General features: G+C 44.7%; 1 protein-coding gene across 1 annotated transcript; it reads right to left on the reverse strand.

The window, feature by feature from the left end:
• Positions 1-4,033: 4,033 nt before the first annotated feature.
• Positions 4,034-9,872, reverse strand: slitrk4 (SLIT and NTRK-like family, member 4). Its single transcript, XM_086105836.1, has 3 exons — positions 9,436-9,872; positions 6,257-8,782; positions 4,034-5,988 (listed from the first exon to the last, which is right to left on the reverse strand). Exons 2-3 carry the CDS (start codon positions 8,736-8,738, stop codon positions 5,840-5,842), a joined length of 2,631 nt encoding a protein of 876 aa, XP_085961962.1. The 5' UTR covers positions 8,739-8,782; positions 9,436-9,872; the 3' UTR covers positions 4,034-5,839.
• Between the last annotated feature and the right edge of the window lie 223 nt (positions 9,873-10,095).

Raw genomic sequence — 10,095 nt, forward strand, 5'->3', positions numbered from 1 at the left:
GGATAAGTAGAGGTTGAGTAAAAGTGACCTAAAATCAAACAGAAGTGTGTGTGTGTGTGTGTGTGTGTGTGTGTGTGTGTGTGTGTGTGTGTGTGTGTGTGTGTGTGTGTGTGTGTGTGTGTGTTTGTGCATGTGTGTGCGCGTGTGTTTGATACCGGCCGCAGCTGTCCTATGTGGAGTTTGCATGTTCCCCGCGAGCCCGCGTGGGTTTTCTCCAGTGCTTCGGTTTCATTCCACATTCCAAAAACATTTGTGGCACGTTAATGGAACACTCTAAATTAACCTTTGGTGTGAGTGTGCGTGCAGGATGGTTGTTTGTCTCTGTGTGTCCTGCGATTGGCTGGCAACAAGTTCAGGGTGTCCCCCGCTTACTGCCCGAACATGGCTGGGATGGGCTCCAGCATCCCCCGCAACCCTGGTGAGGATAAGCGGATTGGAAAATGGATGGACGGCTGGATAATTGTAAAAATGGACTGATATGAAATACTTATATTGTAAAACATTTTTCAGCCATATCACCCAGTCTGACTAGCCACATTATATTAAAAAGAGGAGTTTATTTCATCTTATCATTGGCCCGTTTATTTGACTTTTTCAAAGTTGCATTGACTTCTTATATAAAGTTTTGTATGTTCAAATAAAATTACCTAAAAGCCTTTTTTCTCTCTGTATTTATGTTCACCGAGAGTGAGTGCAGCCTATCCTAGCTGATTTCGGGGCAAAGTCAGACTACCCCCTGAACTGCTCCCCAGTCAGTCACAGGACACACATAAGATTTGGTCCGGTGCTATGCCGGGGCAGCCCCAGTAGAGCGTTCACACGTGCAAAGTAGCTCCGGTGTAGCCCCGGAAAACAGCTTACACCGGACCAAATATAGAGACAAACAACCATTCGCACCCACATTCAGACCGTCACTGAGAGAGAACCGATCCCACCCTACCCGCACTCAAGTCAGGCGAGTGCACCACTGCACCATCAGTAACACAGTTGAAAGGAATGATACATAAAATATTGGTGGTTGAGATTGGCAAAGCATTTGCTTTCTGCAATGACAGTAGAATGCTTTTTTTAAACTTTCCTTTCACCTCCATTATATCATTTAAGAAGTTTTCTCTTTTTATAAAGGCAGATGACAAGAGCTGGTTCTCCTGACCAAGTTGTTGCAAGACAGAGTCAGAAGACAGAATCTGAAGAAAATAATAATTGAACTTAATTTAATCATTAGTCTCCCTTCTGCGGCAACCCCTTTCTAATCTAAAACTTTAGTGGCACAAAAAAGTCAGACAAAGCTTACATCATTGTGCTTCTGGCTTGTCACACGGTGTTCTCGTGAAAGTTACATATCGTCGCCTCATGCCCCAAGGGCTTAATAAACTAGAATGACAGTGGGGCTCAACTGAAATAGTACAAGCTCACTTGACTTTTTAAGACACAATACAACTGACCAAACAAGGTTATTTATTTTCATGAACATCACAATACGCGGTCAAAATGGCAACCTGGTGTCTACTGAACTGAACAAACGCCACATTTAATGAGGCAGCTGGTCAGAAGGTGAGGTATTGCTTTGCTCTCATTGCGGATGCACTGAGTAATTAGTGGTAACTGGGGAGACGCCTCCCCTTTTTATCTCTCTTCCAACACCCATCTGACCGCAACGGATGCCAAAACCACGACGGTAACATTCCCTGGCACACTGCAGGCCGACAATAGAAATGTACCACTGCTGTTACGATTGTGTCAACACAGCTTAGCAAGGTGCTTAAGAGGAAATTTCAAACACCACAGGAGAACAACAATGTCGTACACAGGCGCTCGAAACCAAAGCACAAATATAAAATATGAATTTCAAGAGTCGCTGGTTAGATTCAAACCCAGCTGTCTAAAGCAGGGGTCGGCAACCCAAAATGTTGAAAGAGCCATATAGGACAAAAAAACCCCAAAAAAACAAATATGTCTGGAGCCGCAAAAAAATCAAAGTCTTCTATAAAACTTACAATGAAGAAAGCACATGCTGTATGTATGTAGGAGACTGGACTGTCGCGGAATTGTTTATGTTAGTCATTCCTTTTTTGTGTGTTCACAAACGCCCCCAAAGAATTTCTCTTTTAATTTCCTCGCTTGATTTTTTTGTTTTGGTGCATTGTTTTCGCTTTTCTTAGTGTCAATGAAGTGATCATTAATTTCCGTTTTTCTGAGGCTGTCTTTGAACGCCTCTCAAGTCGAATGAGAAGAGAGAAGGCACGGAGTCGGAAGCAGACGTGTCTGTCTTTGTCGAGACTGTTAAAAGCAAAAATAAAGTGTACGTTTTAAAAAACCAACACCACAACTCTCCTTTTTCAGAGCTGCAACATGTATCTATATCTATTTGAGCTATATTAGCCTACTATCAAAATCTTTTTCCATTTTCAAACATTTTTTTATAAAGCTCCAGGGAGCCACTAGATGTCGCTAAAGAGCCCCATGCGGCTCTGGAGCCGCGTGTTGCCGACCCCCGGTCGAAAGTGAACAAAGAAGCTCTTTAAAACGGTGGCGTTCCTAACGCACAGTCAGCATGCTCTCTTTTGGCCCAAATATAATTCTGTAGCTCACTGCTCCTCTTGCGGTCAATGTCATGGAGCAACATTGTGCCCTTCGGTGAACACAATGCCCTACACCCATCTTTGTTCCTCTATTTATTGTAGCGACGTAGCGACAGGCTGAACCATTAAACACTCCTCCATTAACTGGAAAAAAAAGGTACACTAAACCTGTGCATGCACCTGTTGCCCTTCGTACAACAGAAAAAGTCACCATGGCTGGCCGCGTGTATGTCAGCTTCTTCAATAAAACAGGACCAATATACACGCCGAACGGAAACATTTGTGAGGAAATTGAGATGATCCTTGTGTCGATATTCCTACTTTTTGGGGACCTTTTTTGCTCGGTGATCTACTGTGATATTTTTCCCTTGTAAAATGTACTTGCTCAAGAAATTTGCTTCCAGAGATAGGGGTGAAATTCCCACCAGTTGAGAATGCGCTCATCCACAGCGGGGATGATTATTACATTTGGGGCTAGAGCAAAAGAATTGCATCAAACTCACGACCGCACATTACTGATTACAACTAAAAGGCCCCAGCTATCAGACATTCTGCCTGCTGTAATCCAAATATATTAGCCCCTTAAAGAACCCAAAAATAGAACCCTGCGCCAGAGTCAAGTCACTGCAGTAAAACGGTCAACTGAAAAGAGACACATTTCCGGCACAATGCAGTCGATATCAAGTATCCGAGTGCAAGCATTTCATTACCAAGCGATATGATTACAAATATGACAGATCGGGCGATGGGGGTGCAGTGCAGAACAGTGAGCGTTCTGTGGGGGAGGACTCATCTAACTTCACTCCCCTTTCCCCACGTCCTTTTTTTAGTTCCGAGCTGCCAAAGTATTAATAATTAATAGGGAAAATTCTCTGCCGTCTGGATGAGTCATCCTTTCAGCTTGGTTCCCCCAAAAGCCCCATAGGTTGGATTAACACAGACGGAAATCCGGATTCTTTTTTTTTCGTTTTTTCTTCCCCGAAATGGAACAAGCATGAATGTTTGATTGGTGCCTAAAACAGAAGAAACCTTTATACCTGTTGGATAAAAGATTTGTGGCACAAAAAGCACACGAGTCAAAGAGGCATCGCAGCTACGGCTTCCACAAAACGCGCTCCAATTATTTGCCACTCGATATGGTAAGTATATTCTTGCACGTCTTCTTCATTTTTTTTTTTTTTTTTGTTAAATTGAAATCACGATTTTAATGTCTCAGACGAACAAGCAGACGTGCGTTTGTTTCCACCAAACGGTTTATATGAATCAAACAGAAAAGCTTCATCAACTCAACACGTGCATACATTCCGGCACTTTTCAGATGGCGTCTGTCCGACACGAGCTGTCAGACAATTCAACTTTTCATTTCATTCACCTCGAACACTGCGTGCGAGCCAACCTGACTGCTTCACCCGAACGAGTCGTGCAACATGAAATCAATTGTGGGGACACAATGCAAATGAATGCTCCTTTTAATACTTTCATATTAACAGGATAATACAAGAGAAAATGAACCATTATACAGGAGATTTATGACTGATAGAAAATTGTATTTCTTATACTTTCCAAGTTACATTCTATTTGTTTGCAATAGCAACAAAACAGGTTTAATATCGTCAGTTGAACTTGACAATCCGTTTCGTTAAAAACCGCGTGGAGTGAAGCAAATCCGTTTGGAATTGCATCTTCTCTTGCAACACGACTACCCCAAACTTAAATAAAACAGACAGGATTTGAAGCCATTTCCTATTTGAGTATTCCCTAATATTGCACATCGTCTATGATATGATTCTGTCCTTATCTTGAAGAGCCCACAGTTTCACCGCTCGCACATCAACAACCCGGAACCTTATCAAGTTGAATGCACATTTATTTTGGTTGCATAAGTTCATAAGAAACCTTTTACAAGATGCCGTGGGAGATGTAAGAATAAAGAACCCGAGTGAGCCTTCGCAGACTCCGCCGGGTTTGTCGTGCGAAACAACACAGATCACATTTCACCATTGTTCATCATGTTAACTTGTTAAGCAAACAGAAAACAGCAAAAACCATTGAAACAATTCATCCGTCACGTCTACCCGCGTGACGTGTATTAGCTCCGATGAAAGTTAGTTCATCTCAGGGCATCCTATCCTTTTTTTTCTCATAAGACCGTCATCTCTTTCAATAACCCTGCATAGAAAAATAAACTAACTATGTTTTGAAATTCTTTTACTATGAAGTGAGAACTGACAAGAGGTGAGTTATCACTGACTGAGTCATATTGATGATCCCTTTGACGTCTCTGGGGTGCAGTCTCGAGGGGATGATGTTCCGCCATACAGCGTGTGTGTGTGTGTTTGTGTTTGTGTGTGTGTCTGTGTGTGTGCGTGTGCATGTATGTGTGTGTGCGTGCAAATATTTGTCAGTGTATTTTACAAACCAGTCCCACCGATACAAATAATGTAAGACTTACAAAATAAATTCCAAGTTACGCTTACATGGCAAGCAGCTTTGTACTCTTTTATCCTTGGGTTTTCATGTGCAGAAACATCTCTTGACAGTATAATTGCCGATTCGCTTCCACCCAAAATCGGACATTTTGAAATAGTAACTTGAAGAGGAAACACAACTCCATTCGGAATACACTATATATTAACATGGCTTTTTACACCAAGAAAACAAGTCATGAACTCAATGTCTAAAGAGTTTTGCATTGTTGCCTTCCAATGAACACAAAACTGGAGCCATTGAGGCTTTCAGCATAGAGTGGGTATTCTGCCACGAGTGTTTCGTCCTGAAAAAAAAAGGCATATAGTCTGCAAGCTGCCCCAGAGAGTTTCCCCTAGAACAAACCAATATCCTTACAACGTGAAAAAAAAGCAAGGTAGAATCCACTGAGTCATTCTTTGTAACTCATCCCAGAAAGCAGTAACAACAGATACCTGTACATTTCGCAGCCAAGAAGGACACGATTGAGGTGCCCTCATGGGTTTTTTTTTTTCTGTTTCCACCCTTCTGTTATCAAATGAGGGAGGGAGCCGGCGAGGTATATTTTCAAGCAGTTCCAACAACCATTTCATTTTTTTTTTGGGGCAGGGGGTGTGGGGGGGTTTAAAAAAAAAACGAAAATAAAATAATACCAGCAATATACAATGGAGGAAAAAAAAGGCGCCATTTCCATAGCAGCAAAAATACTAAGACTGTCTGGTTGTTTGTAGGCTGTCTTGTGGTGTCGAGATTACGATTCAAACATGTGGCACGGATGATCCAAACGTCTTTCACTTTAACGTGTATCCTCGTCGATCCAAGTAAAAGCGTTGTAGTATGGAGCCATTTTGTCCATCTAAGCACTGGTCATAAGGATTTTCCAGAAGGCACTTTTTTGCTGAATGTGTGTGTGTGCGAGGGAGTGTATGCGCACAGCTGGCTGCAAAGAGAAAAGGGAAGATAGAAAAGAAAAGGTTTGGGGGTTACATGATGCGTGCAACTGGAGGGGGAGAAAACCAAAACCAAAGCTGATCTGTTTGAGCGCCTTTCGACCTGTGCGTGTGTCTGACGCTGCCGCGTTTGTATGCCATCACTGCCCTGAATCGCACGCAACAATTTCTACATTTTAGTCAGTGCGGTCTGCTCCTCAAGCACCTGAAGGTAATCAGGTGTTCCTTGGAGCTTGGCTTTCAGCTCGTAATACTCACTTTTTCTTTGCTCCACCACAATCTTACTGTGGTTCCCACCTATCAGCGATGCTTTCTTCATCTTTCGATCAAGAGTTTTTTCCGGGTAGCGGATTTCGTAGCCGCCCATTCCTATGCTGCTGAAATCTCTCTTGCCGTCCAGGAAGTTTTGGATAAACATGCTGGGCTCTCGATTTGGTAGGAATTCCTCAAGTTCGTCGATTGTGCTGAGGCGCTTGTTGCGCTCCAAGGTGGAAAGTGCGTCCTTATCCTTATCGCCACAACTGCGAAGGATAATTTTCTGCCTTTGCGAGTCAGCGAACTTAAACCCCGCGTCCATGTCTGACGAACGTCCAATGCCACAAGTGTGGCTCTTGCCAATGTGTTCGATGGTCTGGGGGATAAACGTTTCGCCTCCTAATTCGTCTCCTGGAACGGAACCTTTTTTGCCTGACTTGTGGCCGTGCCGGTGCAGCTGCAGTGACATGGAGCCGCACTCCTGATTCCCCAGTTCCTGCCGACCGGCTGGTTTTCTATTCCGTTTGAGGACAAAGACTAGAAGGCAGAAGGCCACGAACACCGTAAGGATGAGCACAACAAGGATACTCAGGATCATGATTGAAAGGGGCACGGGTCCTCCGGGCTGGGCTTTGCCAACTCCTGCGGGCGAAAGGGAAGTCAACACCGGGGTGGCGCTGGTCAAAATGAACGGTGGCCGCGCAATCAGTTTTGGGCACAAGATCTCGTTTTTCAGCAGGCGCAGTTCAATGTTGGAGAATTGCACAGGGGAGGCGCACCTCACCTCTTTGGCCGCCACTCCGTCCCCGAGCTTGTCTAGCCATAGTTTGAGAGCGACCAAATCGCAGGAACACTCCCACGGGTTGCCCTCGAGGTCTATTTGGGTCAAAGAGCGCAGCTGGTCCAGGACGCCGCTGACCGGCAGGGTCATGAAGTGGTTGTTTTTCAAATTAAGTTTGGCTAAAGAGACGCCTGCAAACACATAGGCAGGAAGACTCCGTAGCACATTATTATTAAGATAGAGGAGTTGCAAGTTTGGCATGGAGTCAAACGTGCCCGCGAGGACTTCTTTAATGGCATTGTATTCCAAATATAGGTACTGTAGGTTTGTGAGGCCCAAAAACATCTCGGGGTGTAACTGCTCGAGCTGGTTTCCATTCAGATACAGTCTTCTTAGATTGGTGAGGTTAGCAAACACACCTTTCTGGACGCTGACAATTTGGTTGCTGCCGAGATGAAGTAAATCGAGACCTTCAAATTCATGGAAATCATTCGGGCTGATGTCACGAATGTAATTGCCGCTCAAGTGAAGTTTCTTGGCATTTGGCGGTTTCGGAATTAGGTCTGCCAGATTTTTGATGTTTCTTTCCTGACAACTGACGCTAATGCCAAAATCTGAAGGGTGGGTTTTACAGCTGCAAGGCTGCGGGCATAACACTGGGGGGCTCCGTGTCTGAAAGGAAACAATCTGGCTATTTCTTCTAAAAGGGGGCAAACCGGCCACGATGCCATTTCCGTACATCTTGGACGAGTCTGTGGTTTTCGGCGATTTTGTGGTCATTGCGGCCGCGGAGGTCGGTGGCGATGTCTGACCCGTGTCGGGGAGTGCGGGTGGCATTCTAACATCAAAGTCACTTCCTGTACCCATTGGGCAAAGCTCTTGCTTATTAGTTTCTTTCAGCAGCCTCCCATACAAGTCGCTCGGCGTTTCACAGATGGCCTCCCCGATAAAAATATTATAAGGCATGTTTTCAAGCCATGCCTTGAGAGGTGCCAAGTCGCAGGTACAATTCCAGGGGTTATCATCCAACTGTAGCTCGACAATGCGGCCGATGTGCTCCAGCACTCCCAAATACGGAAGCTTCTGGATCCTGTTTCCTCTTATATCCAGGTGTGTGAGGGAGGCAAAGCGAAAGATGTTGTCAGGAAGTGCCTGTATTAGATTGTCATTCAGAATCAGCACTTTCAACTTGTGCAGTTTGTTGAATGCTCCCTTTTCGATGTACTTTATCAAGTTGTAGTCTGCTTGAAGGTACTCCAGGTTTTCTATTCCTTGAAACGTGTCTGCTTGCAGCACCTTCAACTCATTGTTGTTGAGGTGCAGCTGTTTCAACGCACTCATCCCCACGAATGCGCCACCTTCAATGTTCTGCAGCTGATTGTTCCCCAGCTGCAGAGATACAGCATGGGTGAAGTTGAGGAACGAGTTTGGGTAGAGAATAATTAAGAGGTTGTTTTGGAAGTTGAGGTGGTACAATGATGACACAGGCGGAATGAGTTGCGTCGGTCGATATACGGTGATCTTTTCACAGTTGACGTACAGCACATTTTCCACCGACAAGCAGGAGCAGGCACTGCAAGTCTCTGACATCAAGTCCGAAGCAGAAGGGTCTGCCATTGGGAGTCCATCTGACATGGAGGGGGATGAGAGGGAGGAGCTTGAGATTGAAGAGGAAAAGGTTGCCAGCAGGAGAATGAGCATCATCTCGCCGATTAAAAATCCGCCCCCAGAAAATCATTTAGTAGCCTCTGGAAAGAAAAAAAAAGTCAGGTGCATGCACAAGCATACACACCACATCATGCACATATACAGATTAACTCAATTATCAAACTATATGGTCATCATTCAAATCCCGGTTCAAAATTCATTTGGATCTTGATACGGCATTGAATAAATGTTCTTGCCTGAAGATATCAAATGAGTTTGAATCAAACTATATCTTTATTCATGTGTTCCCAAATCCCTTAATTAATACGAAATTGGAACGGAATTATTTGGGTTGTGACACAAATCACCCTGTTTTCTGAACAACACAAATGCTTTGGGCTAAAAAAAAAAAAAAGCAACATATGCTCAGGAAATGGAGAAGACACCAGCTGTTGCACACATATCACTGTTTGCTTGTTTGTTTATTTGTAAAAGACATGGAATGCAGACCCAAACGTTGTTCCGTCTCTTCATCATAATCAAAGACTAAGCACTATATTTCTCTTTATCACAACGGTCTGGTTTCATGTCAGCACATTGAGGTTATTAGGAAATCATCTGACAGCACGTATAGGAGAGTTGAGACTGTCTCTATTAATAACAGTTTCAAAATGTTTTGGGAAATGCACATTTTTTCAGCTGCACCAAACACAACAGATCATGCAAAAACGCATAAAAGTAAATGAATACCTACCTAAGGCTGATGTGTCTGACTCCTTTTGGAGACTCGGGGCGGCATTCGTGAGACATGGATGGAAAGGTGCCGCTGAAGCACTCCCAGCCGCGGAGGAAACACACATTTCACGGAAGCAACAAGGCTTCCCCGCTCCTTCATTTCCATGCAGACTGCTGCACATCAACGGAAAGCCAGGCGCGCTGGCTTGGATCCGGGTGGTTAGGGAGGGTGCTGGGGAGACGGGCGAGCAGGGCGGGCTCCTATTTCACCCGATGCGTCTCTTGCTCACGGGTTGCGCGTGCTTGAAAAAAAGAAAATCATCCCCACTGCTTGCTTGCTTGAGTCCCAAGGTTGTCCCACCTCCATGGGAACGGGAGAACATTTGCGCGGTTATAAGATGAAAAGGAAAGAGCCGAATGGATTGCAATAAGGATTGTGAGATGCAACACAAGGGGGGGGGGGGGGGGCGAGGGGGGGGGCAGATTCTAGAGATCTTGATAGCTCGTCCAGCGACTCCTAGGCGTGGGAAGGTCCACAAGGTTCGTGACGCGATGCCACAAGTCAGCCATCCTTGGAATCGTATTATCTATATTGACAACTGGAGGGGGGAACAGGAGGACTGTCAAAGCCGTGCGTCCGGCTCAGCCGCCACCGATCATCCGTTTAATAAACAGTGGT

Source organism: Hippocampus guttulatus, chromosome 2, assembly GCF_054856545.1.
Source record: "Hippocampus guttulatus isolate MCC_2025c chromosome 2, RoL_Hgut_1.0, whole genome shotgun sequence".
NCBI lineage: Eukaryota > Metazoa > Chordata > Actinopteri > Syngnathiformes > Syngnathidae > Hippocampus > Hippocampus guttulatus.